General features: G+C 37.5%; 1 protein-coding gene across 7 annotated transcripts in view; it reads left to right on the top strand.

Moving 5' to 3' along the window:
* The window catches only part of LOC139958900 (integrin alpha-9-like), a 49300-nt gene that overhangs the window by 9063 nt on the left and 21618 nt on the right, over positions 1 to 18619 (top strand). For 4 of the 7 annotated variants that reach the window (XM_071956330.1, XM_071956329.1, XM_071956332.1 and 1 more), the window contains 14 exons: positions 769 to 863; positions 1357 to 1507; positions 2691 to 2813; positions 3157 to 3246; positions 8804 to 8949; positions 9438 to 9578; positions 10477 to 10585; positions 11746 to 11840; positions 12596 to 12732; positions 14089 to 14246; positions 15086 to 15246; positions 16457 to 16624; positions 16872 to 16951; positions 17506 to 17653. In XM_071956330.1, the coding sequence (XP_071812431.1) occupies positions 769 to 863; positions 1357 to 1507; positions 2691 to 2813; positions 3157 to 3246; positions 8804 to 8949; positions 9438 to 9578; positions 10477 to 10585; positions 11746 to 11840; positions 12596 to 12732; positions 14089 to 14246; positions 15086 to 15246; positions 16457 to 16624; positions 16872 to 16951; positions 17506 to 17653 (1802 nt within the window). The remainder of the gene's footprint in view (positions 1 to 768; positions 864 to 1356; positions 1508 to 2690; positions 2814 to 3156; positions 3247 to 8803; positions 8950 to 9437; positions 9579 to 10476; positions 10586 to 11745; positions 11841 to 12595; positions 12733 to 14088; positions 14247 to 15085; positions 15247 to 16456; positions 16625 to 16871; positions 16952 to 17505; positions 17654 to 18619) is intronic. The other 3 variants (XM_071956334.1, XM_071956331.1, XM_071956335.1) reach the window with 3 other exon arrangements.

The following is an 18619-nucleotide window of genomic DNA, read 5'->3' on the forward strand; positions in this document are numbered from 1 at the left end:
CTAATCAAAGTCGATCCAGTCTTGGCTTCTGGCTGCTCCTCCTAAAGTAATGTAATGGCCATGACAATGGTACTTATTTATAGATATGTATTACGCTTTAACTTAATCGTTTCTGAATGAGTCACTTCTTTGATCATATACTATGGTGCCTATTTTACAATTTGTTATCCCGACTTAGCCATTATATTGTATCAGAGCATATATGCCGTCGCACAGTGTTTGACATTCCTGGCAATGGAAGCATGACTTGCAGTTGTCATCCGTTGGCTAAAATTGCTGGAAACAACCCTCGGAACCATTGAGCTCCGAGAGTCGAGGTTCAATGAACTGCATAGTTAAAATTAATCTATGATTATTTATAATACTTCAACGTTTAGGGATATGAAACAAAGTCGCAGTTGTAAAAACCGTTGCAGTTGGTTGTTTGTATGACTACGTCTTAAAGTAATGGAGAACACGTAATGCGTCGCCCTTTCTACACTTTTACTCACTCCTCACGTCAAAAAAACAAAATAAATATAATGCCAAGGTTATATATCTTTGTCAAATCCTTGCTCTGTTCACCCAAGCCCGGCCACATGGGCAACGTCTCAAATGACTATGAAGTTGGCAAAAAATGATTTTGGGTTACGTTACCTTAAGCGCCTTAAGTCACCTTAAGAGCAGTTTTCTTTATCACACGGCTCATATATTCTGCCACTCATTGTTTAGAAGTGATTTCAAAACATTTGATAGCACATTTAAAATATTTTGTCTTTGTTTTTTCAGGGAACGAAATTTCCCCTGAACGAATAGATGCCAAAGATAACCAATGGTTGGGTGTGTCACTCTCCGCAGAAGACAAAGAAGATGGTTTGATCTCAGTGAGTATGAAGTAACGTGGCAGATATAAGGCTTCTGTTGACTGAGCTGGTTTGAAAGGCTGTCTTATTAGAGAAGGAACTGGAAAAAAATGAGTAGTTATTTATTAGAAACAATATACTAATACTTCGTCCGAAATCTCCTAAGTATAACCTTTCTCTTGAATGTATAATTATTGTGCACCTATGTACCATGAGCATATCTCCAATTTAACATCGGATTACTGACTGAAAGACTACACCTTCGTCGAAGGCCATATGTAGTCTGTGTAAATGGGATGCAGACAATGAAAGTAAGATGTGGTTGCAGTGACTACTACTGCCGATCTGTACAATGATGTTTTAAGTAGAGCTATGGAGATTCTATATATAGTTTTAAACATTTACGACGTTAATGGCCAATGAAAAGAAGACCTGTGAACCTAATTCTAAAATTGGTTGGCTTTCTGAGGCTACCATATATACATTACAAACTTTTTATTATCTCACCCCACAGGCATGTGGCCATCGATATGCCAATAACTATTTTGTGGGAAGGGAAACTGACTTCACTAGGAATGATAGTTATCCAATTGGCGTCTGCTACAAATTCAAGATAACAAATTATCAAGACGACGTTTTTGGAAAGAAATTTCCATGCTTGGATGGTTAGTTTTACTACAGATATATTTAATAGAGCTTTTCTTTGTAATAAAGAGAAATGTTGCAAAACTAGACATATTTATTGGAATTTTGAAACTCGTGTCGACCAGGTCTCTGGTGGGATAAGTTCAAAGTAACTGATGTGCATATAAGTTTGTTATTTATGTGCGGCTATAAAAGCGGCTACACAACTAAGCTGGTACATTCCCAACCCAATGAAAATATTCCTTCAATAACTTTACGTTTGTTGTATTGTTATGACGTGAGAAATGCCAAGGCATTGTGAATATTAGCAGGTTCAGTTTTCTACGTAGGGTTTGTAAAATTCTGTAGAACGATTATAGATGATCTGAAAAATACAGAAATAACATAGGATACGTAGCATTACCATAAAATAATGAAATAAGTTAGGATATATAGTATTACCGTAGCTTTGAACAGTAGTTATTTCGTTAGTTTGATGTCTCGTCAGCTATCAACGCCAATTAGACTTCTACGATTCACGATTTCATATTAGATGGCGATCTATCATTGTTTGCCTAATTTGTCAATATTGAGCGGAGGTGGTGAAAACATGTTTATCAAATGTTGACCGCAATGTTCTTTTCTGCTCCAACCAATGAAGAACATCCGTCTTTTGCTCGATAAATATATATCTCACTTGTTCTCTTGTTAAGCATGGCATTTCTTTGCATATCCATATACTTCTGAAGATATGAATTACAAAATTATGTAGACGTGAAACGAAGTCATAATCTTCAACAGACGAACACTCTTCGCCCTTCTTTGTATCAAGCTGTAAGCCTGCATCCCTTCCTGTGATCAGAACTATCCACTCTGCATTATATATCTTCCTGTATTAATATAAACATTTCCTGCGCAAATAAATATTGTGTTCCTTACAGTTTGCTTTATTATCACATTTTAACTTTCTTTCCATAAGATGGGAAATATATTTTCATGTATATCATCACAAACAGGAACATTTCCTGTAAATGTTTGAGAACGTGGATAGTCGGATATTTATTTGTTAGAATTTCTGTCCTTATACGCTGCTCTTATGAAGAAAAAGGGAGCCAGAACTTTGATAAATGCCTTTTGCTTAAGGTGCAAGAAAGATGAAATACGTTTAGAAACTTAAGAATATACAATGCAGTTTTACAAGTTTTTTTGCGTAACTGTTGTTAGATTCTGATCAGTGGCGTGGAAACACAAGATGGCTATCTTGGTGTCAGGCTGGCCTAGACAACGCTTTCACAAACATAAATGAAACGGCTCTGTATGGTGCACCTGGAGCTTTCAACGGCACAGGTATGTAAAATGTAACCCTAAGCTTTCTATGCTCCTGTTGTACGGAATGTCACAAATCCTGCAGTATATCATAACGTACAGTCCTGACGGGGCGGGGAGGGGGGATGAGGTGGGCTGCAAAGTATGGGATGAATTTTTCGTTTTCGAGACATACTTAGGCAAAGATGAAGGGGAAACTGTGGCATATTTTCCCTGGGTCCCGACTTGGTTCCCGAATCCACTGATAACTTGCATATTATGTAGAGGCCCTGATGAAATCGACCGGGCAGACGATTGATGATTGGTCAATCGATGCGACACTTGATCTAACATCTTCAAAAGTAAATTTTTGTTGTTGTTTCAGGTACCGTTGTGGTTGATGATCATAATAATTTTAGTTACCCGGAACCAAGCTTGTTCACCGACAAATCTGATTATGAAACCGAATACAATGGTGATTATATATAATTTTAGAACAAAAGTAAATGCTTATATCAAGACAAGATGATACATCACAGTTGTATTTGTCTATTTCATGCCCAAGTTACATACATTTAAAGGCTGGTCGAGTAGATGTGTCAATCGCTGTAGAACAAAACGAAAGTAATAGTCATATGTGTCTATAAATCGTGTTCTGTGAGAAAACAAATCTAGACTTTATGAATCAAGCAACCTCTTGATTAGCTAACTTAATGATAAGCTTATTACAATTACTAAAGAAAGTCACAGGTACTACTACTTAATCAACATTAAGAAACAACCATACTCTATACTTGAAAACAAAACATTGCTTTCTCTTTCTTTCTTTTTATTTCTTTCACGTGCCAGCAACAAATATTTAGCTTTACTGATAATATATCTCATATCAGATTTTACTTCAAAGATATTCATTTTCGAATAAAGATGTTTTGATGAAAGTTTACAAACTTCGAAGTGATGCCAAGAGGACTTGATTATTACTACAGAGATCTACATATACGTGCTATAATTCAGTATCTAGTGTTCATCTTTGAAACAAATCTACACGAAGTTGCTTACAAGTTTGCATCCTTTGCATTCCTTTGCATCCTTTTCATTGGTTACTTGAGGGATATATGCCTCATGCTGAGTAGATATGCCCTTATCTCAAGTGTTCTTTTCACATTAATATTAGTGATTGGGCAAGGCCCAACGTAAAATGTGGTGCATAAGTCATTTGATGTTGGAACATAATGAGCACATTTTCATTACGTCTCCAACTTTATGTAATTTATATTTATCAAATTGCAAGACATGACTTTAAACACAAGACAAGAACCAAATGTTCCATGGTTTCCATCCTAAGCAACTAAGGTTTGTCAGACTACATTCATACAATCAACCGTGTTGTTCTTTGTGCATATCATGAATATGAATTAGTGAACTTGAAATTCTTCATCAACTATCTCTAAAATAGTATGTCTAATAAGCTTTATACATATTCTTGGATAATACAATGTAAGTGTTAGAAACATGCTTATGAGATCATAACATTTGTCCTCATTAATATTTATGTATATATCTGTTTTAATACTATGTCACTAAATAGACTTTGTCAATATGATAACTGATTGCTGGTACCTTCTTGTATATGTTTCAGCAGTTTTCAATAGATAATCATATTCATTTTGGTGTACACAAGTTCATGAATTTTAACATGCATGGCCTACCACACATGAATTTATTTAGGCATTGTAACCACTAAACGTTTTCTTTTTCGGGTTTTTTGTTTATTTTTTTCAGCTCAGTCTATGTCGGTATAATCTTCAAAATAATTTATAAATAGAAACCTTAGGTATAAAATAAAAAGTAACAAAGATTAAATCAGTAAATGTCACAGAATTCAAGTGGATGAACACATCAAACCCCTAAGTATAAATGAGTAGGTAGGTTATAACAACATTTCCTTCTTTAAAGTACCCTGCACGCAAACAAACTGTGAAGAAGACTTGTCATGTGAAAGTAGTTGAGAATTCGGTTAGCAGTTAACAGGTAAAACTTCCCTGTCTATACAATATATAAGAATGAAAGTTAAATTGCAGGGTAATTTAATGGGTCACAGCAAAATAGCTTTATAAAGATAATTAAAGATTGAAGTTTATCAAACTGTGACAACATTCTTCTCAAAGTATTTTGTCAGGCAATTTTTAATGGGGGCCCCGACACTCAGTCATTTCAACTTGATGCAAAAGTTTCGTTTTCACTACTAATTTGAAGGTCAGGGTCTATAAAACAATTTTGGTTCGAGTGTCAAGCACTCAGATTTTTTTTTTGCCCGTTATCCAAAATGGCCGCCATCGAAAATCGTGAAATTACAATTTTTCCTGGAAAAAGCTCAAAACTCAAAAGAATATTAGACCATATACTCCATATACCTTTTAAGTATGCCTATGAACCAATATATAATCAAATTAAATTGGCTTCATAGGGGGGGGAAAGGTCAAAATCCTTAAAAGAAACCCCTTCCCACCCCCCCCCCCCCTCCCAGAAGCAGCAGCCACATCATATTTGAAAGCGTCCAATGTAATGAGAACAAGATATGCCAATCAAGTTACTGTTGTGGTACTCGACAGTTGTGGTACTCGACAGTGGAATCAAGATTACCTTTGAGGATTGGGTCATGGTAGCTTCTCAAGATAGCCCAACATACAAATTCTGGCTACTCGTACACAAGTACCAACAGATCATATTTATGTTCATTCGGGCACATCGGGAACGGAAGTTTGAACTCATAGTTACTACCCTGCGGAAGCTTGTGCCTCTGTTCTTTGCTTTCGATCACCAGAGATATGCCAGGTGGATTCCTATCTTTATCCGAGACCTGGAAATTCTCCCAGATAGCATCCAGGTAGAGTTTGAGAGGAGAAACTGGACGATAACTTGAAGCAATCGGCGTTTTTTATCCTTACCAATTGATCATGCACATGAGCAAGCAAACAAAGGGTGAAATGAGTTGGTGGCATGATTGGTCTCGCGGAGAACCCTGTCATGCTTGAACGCTGGATCGTGACTGGCCCGGAAATCAGCCGCGTCGCTGAGGAGTAAACGACAACGAGGATAATGAAGAACTCCCTCATCATGAGGAAGGACATGCATCTCAGCACCGATTTCAACGCCATGTCAAAGATCTGACAGAGGTGTTGCTGAGCAAGGGGAGTCCTTTTGAGGAGGAAAGTAATGACCTGGTTACATTGAATAACAAGGTGTTTGAGTCATCGGCTGCTGCCGAATCTGTCCATAAATCCGAATCTATGGGACAAGAACTTCAGGGACAGTACAAGAACTTCAGGGAGAGTGTGCTTGATTCAAATGTTACACTTCTGACAGCACCGATCAAGCGGAATAACTCACTGTTGTTCCATGAGCAGAAATCAAAGAAGAAGACAGACACTAAGCTGAGAATGCAGCACTTCAAACGTCATGCAGAGCTCTATGGGCAAGCCTTTGTTGTGCTAGACAGCCATGGGGGGGGGGGTGATTTGGAGGAGTTTTTTTCGTCACGAATCTTCCCCATATCCACCTGCGTTGTCATCCGAAGGGTCTCTCAACTCTTGTACAGAATCAGATTTGCTGGTATACATCATGGAAACCAGTGCAAGTAGCACCATTTCTGTCGACGAGGAGCTGATGGTGCCAGATCTTTACGACTTCATTGTTATTGACGGTGGAGTACTGATACACTCCCTTCCTGGTACAACTTTCCAAGGCAAGACCTTTGATACATATTTCGACAAGGTATTCTGCCCAAGAGTTCGCCACGACTTGAAACGATCGACAGGAGTAGACATTGTCTGGGACCAGTATCGGGCACTGACAATCAAAGGAGGCACAAGGGAAAAACGAGGAACAGGCACCCGACAACGCGTAAATGGTACTGCCAAAATCCCCGGAAATTGGCAGAAGTTTCTGGCGAACGCTGATAACAAGAAGGAATTGTTCTCATTCCTGTCAAAGACGATAACAGAAGGACAGTTCCCAGATGACAAGAATGTCTGCAGGTGATCAAGTTCACCATATTGGAAACAGTCTACCGATGGATCAATGCAACCACAAGGAAGCTGACACTCGTGTCCTAGTTCTTCTCCACGCCCTCCAAACATCTTCACTTGGGATGGTTCATACTGGAGACATAGATGTTGTCGTAATTCTTCTGAGTAATTTCCATCGCATCATGGCTATGAATCCGGCCGCAGAAATCTGGATCTCCTTCAAAGCGGGAAAGACAACAGGAATGATCTCCCTGAATACAATCGCTACAAGCCTGGGCACGACAACTTGCAAAGCAATGGCCCTCTTCCACGCATTCACTGGATCAGACAGCACGTCTTCCTTTTAGTTTAAGGGTAAGCGATATTGCTGCAAGATAATGCAGAAAGTACCAACCCTCATGGAGGAATTCGCAACTATCGTCGATACTCCATTCCAAGCATCGCCAAAGCTGAAAGAAGTGACAAGGAACTTTGTCTGTAGACTGTACTCCAATGAGTCAAACGAGGAAAGTGCCGTTGACCTCGTCCGAATGAGGTTGTTCTCACAGAAGACCAGAGACGTGGAGAGAATTCCTCCAACAAGTGATGCTTTGGATCAACACCTCGAAAGGAGTGTCTTCCAAGCGAGTATATGGACAACAGCCCAAAGGTCCATGATGCCGGTCAACAACCCGATTAATCATGGATGGAAAGAAGAAGATGGCAAGCTGCTTCCCATTTGGATCTCGCTGCCCCTCGCCAGGGATGTGTTTCACCTGGCTGTGAAGTGCACTTGCACAAGAACCTGCTCCCGGTGCACATGCATGAGTACAAAGTTGAGGTGCACTCGTCTGTGCAAGTGCAAATGCGAGAAGTAGCTGTACCAGAACAATTTCCAATACTAGAATGTATAGGTCTATATGGTCAAATTATCCAGCAGCCACTCACCACCATATTGTAGAACAGTTAAAAGATAGATGAAAACCTCACTATATCATTGGGTACAAGTATAATTGTCAGGTTATTATAAAGCAATTATTTGTTTCAGCTTATTGGACCTGTGACCCTTGGTCTATTTTTTGGGTTATGCACCTATACTGGCAAAATTATTGCTTCTACGGGCAATATGCCTAAAAGACAATCTGATACTCTTGATCCTGTATCTATACATACCTCAAATGTTCAGATCGGATATTCCAATCAAAAGTTACAATAGTTTTCATATTTCACATAGGCCGCGGTGAGGGGTCGGGCACCCCCACCCCCCCAGCCCCAAATTTTGATGTGAGTGCTTGACACTCGAAAATATATTGTTCTACAGAGTCTTACCTACAAATTGGTACTGAAACGAAACTTTGGCATCAATTTGAAATGAAAAGAGATAATTACACATCCACGGCCCCCCACTATTTATATTATTTACACTGGAAAGCAATAATTGTTTAAATCCGATTTACCAAATGCTATGTGGTAACGTTAACTGAGGCTGAGGCATTTACTCTACATTGCTCGTATACACATATTAATGCACACGAACGCACACATAATGGTTTCATTTGCGTTAATTCTGTCTTGTATTGCCATTTGAACATTTTTAGCAGGCTCGTTGGGGATTTTGCAAATTTACCATAGAGTAATAGCCATCCTTACAAAATAGCTCCAGTGAATATCTATCTAATTGCTATCTCGTACGCCCTTATCTGCATACACATACTCAGATATGCATAGAACATATGTAGGGGATGGTTTTATAGAAGCCGGGAATTTGTTTAAGTGACATTAAGTGCCGACTAGTTTTGATATTCTCAGTTAACCTTTTCCAGCTTATTTCACTTTCTTTAAATAAACGCTTTACCTGACAAATTGAACTACATACACTGCAAGTGTTTGAATGAAACGTAAAGGGTTTTGAAGTGAGCATGTTAACAGTTGTAATGGTCAGTATGATTTTAGTTCTCTAGTAAGATGTGCTGTCCTTATGTTATTTGATACATATATGTAATACCTGCTTCATTTACAACTTAGGTTATGCAGTTGCGTCTGGACACTTTGTTGGCTTAAATGATGAAGTGCAGGGTGTGGCTGGGGCACCTCGAGCCAAAGACACTGGGAAGGTTACGATTTATGATATTGCAAATAAAACCGTATACCAAGAGATCTTTGGAGAAAAAGTTAGTAATTACTTTTAATATTTGCTTTCTATCTTTCGTGAACGTAACCGGTGTGGCACACTCGCTATGTTCATCCTGCTCCAAAGTTCTTTGTCCACTATCCCTTGTATCTCCATTTGTATCACGAAATGACCATGTACCGTACTCATTTACGTTTTTAATCTGACTAACACATTGTGTTCAGTATTAAAGAATAATGAGGTTGGAGTGGGGGCAGAAGGGTGCATAAAGTTCAAGAAAATGAAATTATTTCTTGTCGTGAAGATCTCAGTCAAGATCTCGTGAAGATCTCAGTCAGTACATTATACTGCTATTAGCTTCGCCTGAAATATATATTGAATACACAGTCACGTTTCATGTTTTATAGTTCTATTGTGGCCTCGATGATGCATTGAAAAAATTGAATTGATGACCATTAAACTGATATTCTAGATTTTCGTAATCATACGTGTCATAATCACTTTGCGTTTCCCTTGTTTTCCTAACAGGCTTACACTTATTTTGGGAGTGCCATGGTTTCAGTCGACTTGGATCAAGATGGCCTAACAGATTTACTAATCGGTGCTCCTTTCTACTCGAACAATCAAGATGAAGGGAAGGTTTACGTTTATCACAACACAGGTTCACTGGTACGTTGAAAGGATGCAAAGCTGCTTAACAGTTGCCCAGGCTCACCAATTGCTTGTCATACCAGTTATGTCTCAAATTTCCGAAAGGGAGTGTATGTTTATATATATGTATATATATATATATATATATATATATATATATCTATACATATATATATATATACATGTATATATATATATATATATATATATATATATATATATATATATATGTGGGTGTGTGTGTATATTTATATAAGAGACATTTCTGGAAACGAGAAACGACATCAGGGAATGCATGTTTTACCTCCATTTTGCCCGTAACAATAGCTTAAATAAGCCATTGGTGGATGTAGTAGGAAACAGGTCTAAACGCAGTACGAGGTTAAATATTTAATCTTTGCTTTTGTGCATCCGTCCTATCCGCTCCCGAAATCACCTCATTCACATTTAATAATGAGCTGGATATAATAAAGAAAGTGACTGGTCTACAACACCATCGACAACACAAAATATAGTGCCATGTCTAGTACCGATTTTAACTTTACAAAGCTACACCGTTTTCTAAAGAGCATTAAGCTTTTTGAGGCCCAACCACAGTTATTAATACTACGTGTTCGCTTCAAACTTTCCCCCAACGTGTTTAACTGTGCTAGTATTTGTTCTTATACAGAATACCATTATGCAACTTCAATTATAGTTAAGAAAGCTAGGAACACAAAAACAGTCAATGAGCACAACCACAGCTGTATAACAGAGAACAGAGTATGTTTCGTTGATGTTGAATTCCTAGTGACTTCTCTAGATCAAAAATGTATCATCAGAGCTCGGTGGTCCCGTTATGTTGTTAGGCCATATGTGTACGCCTTAGCATAAACTATGTAACAGTTATGTATTTGCCTTGTTACTTGCTTTTCAGACCAACCCACTCATGCTGGTTCAAGAATTACAAGGTATGAATGCTGTTGGAGCAAGGTTTGGAAGCGCCATCAGTGGTTGTGGAGATATAAACAATGACAGCTTCATCGGTGAGCATGTCTTCTGCCTTGATTTAGGATGTATATATATACATATATATATATATATATATATATATATATATATATATATATATATATATATATATATATATATATATATATATATATATATATATGTATGTATTTTAGATCCGCGACGAAGCCATCATTGGCTTATCAAAGCCGCAAGCTGACCGAGGTCAGTCTCTTGGATTCATATTTAACGTCCATGATTATGAATTGTCAATTGTCAACAACTCTGTAACTGGACGACATACATTAATCTTGGATTGACTCGAGCTCGGGACCTTATGATTGAAAGGCACCGGCGTTAACCACTGATAACACTCATAACATACTACGTATACTACGATACTTTGGTAACTGCGCTGTATTCGAGTCAACAACATTCTAGATCGAATTCACAACCGAATCCTTGGTGTTTAAACCATGGCCAAGACCGAGACCTTAGGATCCAAGTCCGAGCCGAGACCGTAACATCAAAATCCGAGTCCAGTTCCGGTCATTCAGTCCGGCAAATACGATAGACACTGTATATTACACTACTTCGATAGTCAAAGAAGATATCGGTACTTGTTTAGAAATCGAGTACTCTTTGTAATTGCTCGCATTGGGATTTCCATGAAGTAGAAGTATTCATAGATTATCACTGAGTACTCGCACTCATGCTTTATTTAAAGTTACCGTAATCAATATATAATGTTTGAAATTATATTTATGAGTAGATGCTACGATTTCACAACATAGATCCTGTGTAAAGCCTATACAGTAAGTAGCACGGGTCAGAACAAATGATTGTCGACTATTCATATCCGAAACTACTACCAGAGACTGAGACCAAGAACGGTTCATATGTGTTCGAGAACAAGAACGGGGAATCCGAGACCAAGACAGGGTGTACGGTGTCTGCATTCCCTGTGGTCAAAGTATTTGACTATATAGTCCAGTCACTTCAATCGATAAACATCAGCTGTTTAAAGGGTCATTTCTCAAAAAGCAAAAGAGGTGTAGCAATATTTCATGGAGTGATAGCAGTGTTCCACAACAGTCTATTAAACATTTTAGTAAGCACTAATTCACCGTTTATAACATAAGCACCAAATACTAGTGTCATACCATTTCTATATTTAGTTTATTTAAATTTACAGATGTGGTTATCGGTGCTCCTTATGAGGATGATGGTGCTGGTGCCATCTACATCTATCTTGGCGCAAAAAAAGGTGTAGACCCAAACTTTTCACAGGTAGGCATAATTCTTTGAACAGCAATATAAAATATACGATCAGCAGCTTCATATACGTCTATCGGGAATATATGAACATTATCTTTAATTTTTACGCCTTTGTTAACCATATGGCTGAGTTGTGTTGAGTTGTCAGTGAAAGCCTTTGTTTATTCCTCCCGGGATAGTTCTAACAACTTCTGTCTGGAAGATCCTGCAATGTTCAATTTGCATATGACCATTCAGTTGTTGTGCCTTCCGTGTAAACTGAGAGAAGGTATTGCATACTTCCACTGACGTTTCTGTTTGGTGGTTTGAAATCACCAGCTCCAGATAATCATTTCTACAAACAAACAAGTTTTGCACATATAAATAATAAGTGAAAGGGAATTCATGTACAGGGATAATCCTACATGTTTGTTTTCACTGTAATTAGAAAGAATTTAGAACCATTCCCAAACTATATTTGCAAATAATATGGGATCCTGATGGATCTAACTATTGTTATGCATTTTGTAAATGTAGACATGCATCACTTGAAAGATACATAGTTTGTGTACAAATATATGTATTAGCATCTCAAGTAGACAATGAAGACACGTTTTGCAGCCCAATGCTGGTATTGACTGATATCAGATTAAAAACAATATTTAAGTAATTTTTTCAGCGACAAATCGCGATACTGTCTATAACTTATCGACTCTCCAAGTACAGGGGTAATACAGAAGGTAACTCCTAATCCCAGTTGATTAACTGCCAATTCTATTTTTCGTCAGCGTGTATCAGGGGCATCCCTTGATCCTCTGGTGAAAACGCTAGGCATTTCTGTCCATGGTGGCGTGGATATGGATGGTAACTTGTATCCAGATGTTACAGTTGGAGCTTATGAAAGTGACACTGCTTTTCTCTTTAAGTTAGTATGCTTACATTTCAATGTTTGTAAGTATTTAATGAGATGTGCATCTAGTTTCCTTAGAGATCTTTGGCATGAGGCGTGAAGGTATACAAATGTTTATGATACTAGGTGTTCCATGACTCACTTTTTAGTAACACCCATGAGAACCCAGGCACTTATGAATGTTAATGCTTATCTCAAATATTTTGTCTTATACCGTATATCAGATATATTTTCGTAAAATATTGTTTTATAAGCATAATTTGTGCCACCGGAAAATCCATTTAATATTTCATGGTCAGTTACAAAGACATAGTTATAAATAAATGTGAACGATTTTATAGTAGATCTGGCAGTTGATCTGGTAATCTCAGAACTGAGATTGTGTTGAATTGTGTTAAATGGAGTCATTAGTAGCCTCAAACACCCACCTCCTCCACAACCACTCCACTGTGAAGGAGAGAAAAGTTAGAAAAGACTTACGAGCTGCACTGAGTTACAAGCTGATACTAGAATGGTTCCTTTGATATCATAATCATTTCACACGTAACACACATTGAGTATGTAGTTTATATGTTACTATATGAGTTTGTGGGATCACATTATTAATTTGATAGCACATTCGTTAAAATCTGTATCGTTAGTTACAGATCTCAGGCTTCAACAGTCTTACACAGTTTAGCAAAAAAAAATAGAAAACATTCATGTTGCTTTCAATCACAAAAAGATTGATCTTAATCATTTGCAAATGATAACATACTTTAGAAAATACTTTGATACCAACAGTTTTTAGAAAGGAATTTATCTATCATATCTATATCCTAAAACTAAACTCTTCAGTTCATCTTTTTACAAATCATTTGTTAACAATTTGTTAAACATATCTGACATATGATTAACTTTAAAATCAACATCAGATTAGCTGTAAATATTAATATGATAGAACGATGTGCTTACAATTGAAAAATATTTAATGATTAGTTAGCTTTCCCTTTCCAGTAATGTTACGCCCTATCGTAGAAGTGTAAGTCACAAGTATTTGTTTCAATTAGTTACATACACACTAATTACAAATTACTTCTTAACCTCAACTGTTGGAACAGCACATGGACGCATTGATATGAGTTAAAGCGGATCTCAAGGCAACCTAATTCAAAAGTAAACTCGGGCTCAAGTATCTTCATGTTATGCTCTCCTCATAAATTTTAGTAAACGTTATATGCTAGTTGTCTCTCCATCTTTTCTAGCCAAACGAGCTGAATCTGAGACGAATGTGTGTGTTATTAATAACGTGTAGTAACTCATAGTAGGTATTCGAATTCACTAAGAAACTGATAGAGATTTACTATTTCCATGTTGTATTACTCATAACAGGGCCAAGCCGATTGCTGATATAACAGCGTGGCTGGAAATCAATCCTCAATCTTTGGACCCCGGAGAAAAGGGATGCGATTTGAGAGGTGAAATGCACGCGTGTGTGGAACTGACTGCCTGCTTCAAGTTTAGTGGTGTGAGTGCTACTTTTGGATTAGGTAAGGGATATTTTGCAGTTTTAATTTTGGTGTTTCCTTGGCCTGACTTGTTTTTGTCTTTGAAAGAAGTTACTTCAATTGCTTTTGCAGTGTTTAGTAACTTACGTTAGCAACACACTTCAATTTGATGTTTAAATGTTTAGTTGACAGAATAGATATTGGCAAGATGATTCGGACGGGCGATAACTCTTCTAATATCCATCCTTCGGCTGTTAGTTTCTCTTTTATATGTAGAATGATTCATATTGGTTTCTGGCCAGTAGATCAGTCAGTCATTCACCGAAGGCAGGGAGTGGTAAACAATCTTTGAGATAGCCAGGCATAACAAGAGGGTGTTCGGAAGGTGAACTAGTGCCCCGGGATTCATTAAGGAAATTATGAAAGTGCCCTAATAAATACAGAATGTGTGATCAGATGTAACCACTATGAATCGCCATATGCTGTAATTCCCTATGGTGTTAAACACACGATGATAACCGATGATAACTTATTGGTTGCGTAGAGAGGGTCCTATACTAGTAACTGCGGTAGTCCAAATGGCATGTGCAAACTTGCATTGGGTAACTGTATAATAAAAAGGACATGTAAAGGTTTTCTCCGCGTACATCGATAATGTTTTGAACAATAAAATGATGTACTTTCTAATCTTTCGATTTGTAAAGAATTATCATGTTTGATTCCTATAGGTTTCATCGAGTTCCCTGCAAAAGTGTCGACTATATTTAGCAAACCAAATTTACAAAACAATATTTGATTTATCTTTCTCTTCCCTTCCCCCACCTTCCTCTCCCTATCTCCACCTCTCCACCTCTCTCTCTCTGTTGTTGGTGATATGTCAGAAATTGAATATTCGATTGAAGTTGATACAGAAAACACAAAAGCTGGAATCGATTTACGCTTCTTCCTCACCGACGAAAAGATGATTCTCATTAACAAAACAATTAAAGTACAATCTGAGAATGTTCGACAGTGTGATGGGATTGTCGTGGCATATCTCTCTGTAAGTATAATTTAGAGAACAGTGAATGCAACCACAACAATAGTATGACAGCTTACAAAGGGACAGAATAGTATTATACCATGACTTTGAAGGGATGACCGTTCAAAGGCACTGCTATCAGTCCAGGTTGCATTCTATATCCCTTTTCTGAGAGATAAAATTTGAGGATTATCAGTGAAGGGACTGAACTTCATAGTGTAATACATATACCATTAGGTCAGTTTCTCAGATACAAAGCTCAACGGGAAAAATAACTCTTTTGTGGCCCTATGATATATTTAAAAGGAGAACAATATAGTCAAGAAAAATATTGTTTAATTTTATCTAAGGATGTTCTGTTGCTTAGCCTATATAAAGAACATGTTTTGGATGAGTTATTAGCATTTATAAAATAATGGCTGAGCATCGACATTGAAGCCTGCACATTGAGGCCGATGTCATCATCAAATTTACCCTTAAGGAGGCATTCCAAAACATATCGCAGATTTAAAAGGCGGATATCTTGGAAACCAGAATAACAATTGAAGCGTTATTGGAACTCAAATGTTTCCTTTTTATTGAACAATGACATTTTAGAAGCAAAGTTCTGTCAAATTCATCCTTCAAACAAAATAATCGAACATATTTAAAATATGACGATAGTGATGGTGATGATGGTGGTGATCACAATGGTAGCAGTGATAGTGTTATTGACGGTGGTAGTGTTAGTAGTAGTGGTGATGATGATAGTGTTCGTGACCAGACCAAAAAGAAAATCGAGCAGGACGCATTTGATAATACCATAGACAATACAACAAATAGCAAAACGACTAGAAACAAACCAATTAAACAACAGATGACATCCAAGCCAAACACTAATAAGTGATATAGATACACAGTGACAGATTATACACGAAAATAACACGCACAAGTCCTGATAAACAAATAATTGAGACATGTTGCTACACGTTATAATTGTGTCATTTATGTCATATGTTATTATATGCGGTATGCTGTTAAATGACATTAGAAGTTGTGAGGCTATGGTGTTATGTTATTTGCTATGTTATATATTATCTAAATGTGATATATCATATTTTGGGCACGATGTAATATGATATACCTTGTCATATGGTATGTCATATCTAATGTTATACGTTATTATGTGCGATATGTTGGTAAATATCATCTTATTTCATGTCACGTTTTGTGATGTTATGTATAATTTCAGAACAAAGTTAGGGATTTCCTCACGCCAGTGTTAATGAAACTTACATACGATGTGCGCAAGTATGAAGTTCAAACCTCCGTGCGAGGGGATGAGCCTTATCTCTTTGCCGGGGGTTTACCCCCAGTCATTCACAGTCATAATTGTGGGGCTCAGAATGTCACAGAAAAGGTATTATTACTACTTATATTGATGTAAATAATTTAAATGCCCTACAAATGATTTTGTTGGTTGTTACCTCAAATGTAACAATTGAACACATATTTGTAAGGTTATCACCTATTTACCATGTACCACCGTTTGAACCTGGAGGATAGCTCAAGAATAGCAGAGATGGGTAAATCATAGCATTCACCATAGATAGCAAAATTTTCGCAAAGGTTTCCAATGTTTTGAGTTTTCATATCTTACCGTCTAGGTACGTTTTACTCAAAACTGTGGCAGCGATGCTATCTGTGAGACTGATATTGAAGTCAGTTTGGAGGCTGAGCTGCCAGGGTGAGTCAGTCAGTCACTTCCACTAGTACATACCTTCTTGACAAAAATGTACTTTGAATACGTTCCTTTTCCATCAATCAAAAGTATTTTTGATCAACTAGACAATCCTTTAGAAAGTAAACGCTTATGCTGAATAAGTTTACGTTTAGAAAATCAGCTGCCTTATTATAAGCATTATGAAGGGGAACATGTACGTCACTATATTAAAAATGGCATTTCACATTAAAATCAGTCAACATGCCTAACTCACTTGTACTTGAAATTGTTTTCAAACTGTTGTAGTATTACGAAACGTTCTACACAAGCCTGGCTACAAACCTTTAGGAAATTATATAAGTATATACTTGCAAAGGAATTTGGGTAATTTTTCCTTTTTTTCACTTCCTATTTCTAGTATGCATGTTTATTTGAACTTTAACGTTCTTTTTGACAGTTTTAACCACAAAAGTATACGATCGAGAGGAAAGTAAACAACACTTTTCTTTACCGTTTAGCGTGTAGAGCAAAATATACATGTTTCATAATGATATGATGTTCATTTCTACTTGATACAGGTATAAAGATGACGAGTTAATCCTAGGTGCTTCTCGCAGTGTCCATTTCAATGCAAAAATTGATAATAACGGAGAAGATGCCCACCAAGCCGTTCTGAATGTGTATCATCCCACTGATGTGAAATTTGAAAGGGTTGAAGTAGAGGCAGTGAGTTATTGTAATTTCGTTTGGGGAATGATGACATATTTTAAGATTTTTATGGTGGTCGAGAGTGTTTGCCGTTTAACGACTTAAAATGCCCAGTCTCAAAAAATGTCAACAATCACGGGGAAGGAATTTTGCATATAACCTAAATGACCACCGATCGTTAAAAGACAGCAGTCGTTATGTGGGTTTAACAGCAGTTGCGTGAACAGATTTCAAAGGAGGGTGGCCCAAATTCAAAATTTCCCGATTAATTAAAATATGGGCCTAAACCTTTATCGGAAAGCCGGAGGCGTTAGACGGACTTTATACTGGAGGGGGTGCTGCCCTGGGTTCATTGAAACCGTTTCCTATGTAGAGGGTTGCCGGACCTTCCCCTGATAAACTTATAAAATAAATAAACGTAAAATTGTGCACTCGGAGTCATAGTTAGGTCTATAGTGTAGCCCCCAATGCAATTTCTTGCTAATACATATTATGATATGGGTGGTGGGAGTGGGGTGGGTGGGTAATACGTCTTGAGTTGGTGTGTGGGTGAATATAAGTGTTACTGTTTTCTTGTATTGTTCTCTCTATTTACTTATGGGAGCACTCTACTAGACAAGCTCTCGGGATTTTGGAGTGCTTCCATTCACAATTTTCCCTGTTTTTGATATGTTTTGTCACTTTAGTTAACTTCTCTGTATTTATACGTATTGTGAAGAAACAAATAAATGGAATAAAATGAAAAAATGATTGAGGTTATAAAACATGGGGCTGCATCCGTAGTAGTGGTCGAATTCGTCCCCGATTGAATGCAAAAATCCCCCGACTGATTACCAAAGGTTTCCCACCCTTCCCCTTTGCGCACGCCACTTCTAGTTAGTTGTTCGTTGTACGGGGTCAGTTGTCAGGCTGGAGTTTCCTCGACTATCGAAATCTGGTCGGTCACGACGGTCGAGTTCATTGGGATCGTAATCAGTCGGACAG

Source organism: Apostichopus japonicus, chromosome 18 (assembly GCF_037975245.1).
Source record: "Apostichopus japonicus isolate 1M-3 chromosome 18, ASM3797524v1, whole genome shotgun sequence".
Classification (NCBI taxonomy): domain Eukaryota; kingdom Metazoa; phylum Echinodermata; class Holothuroidea; order Aspidochirotida; family Stichopodidae; genus Apostichopus; species Apostichopus japonicus.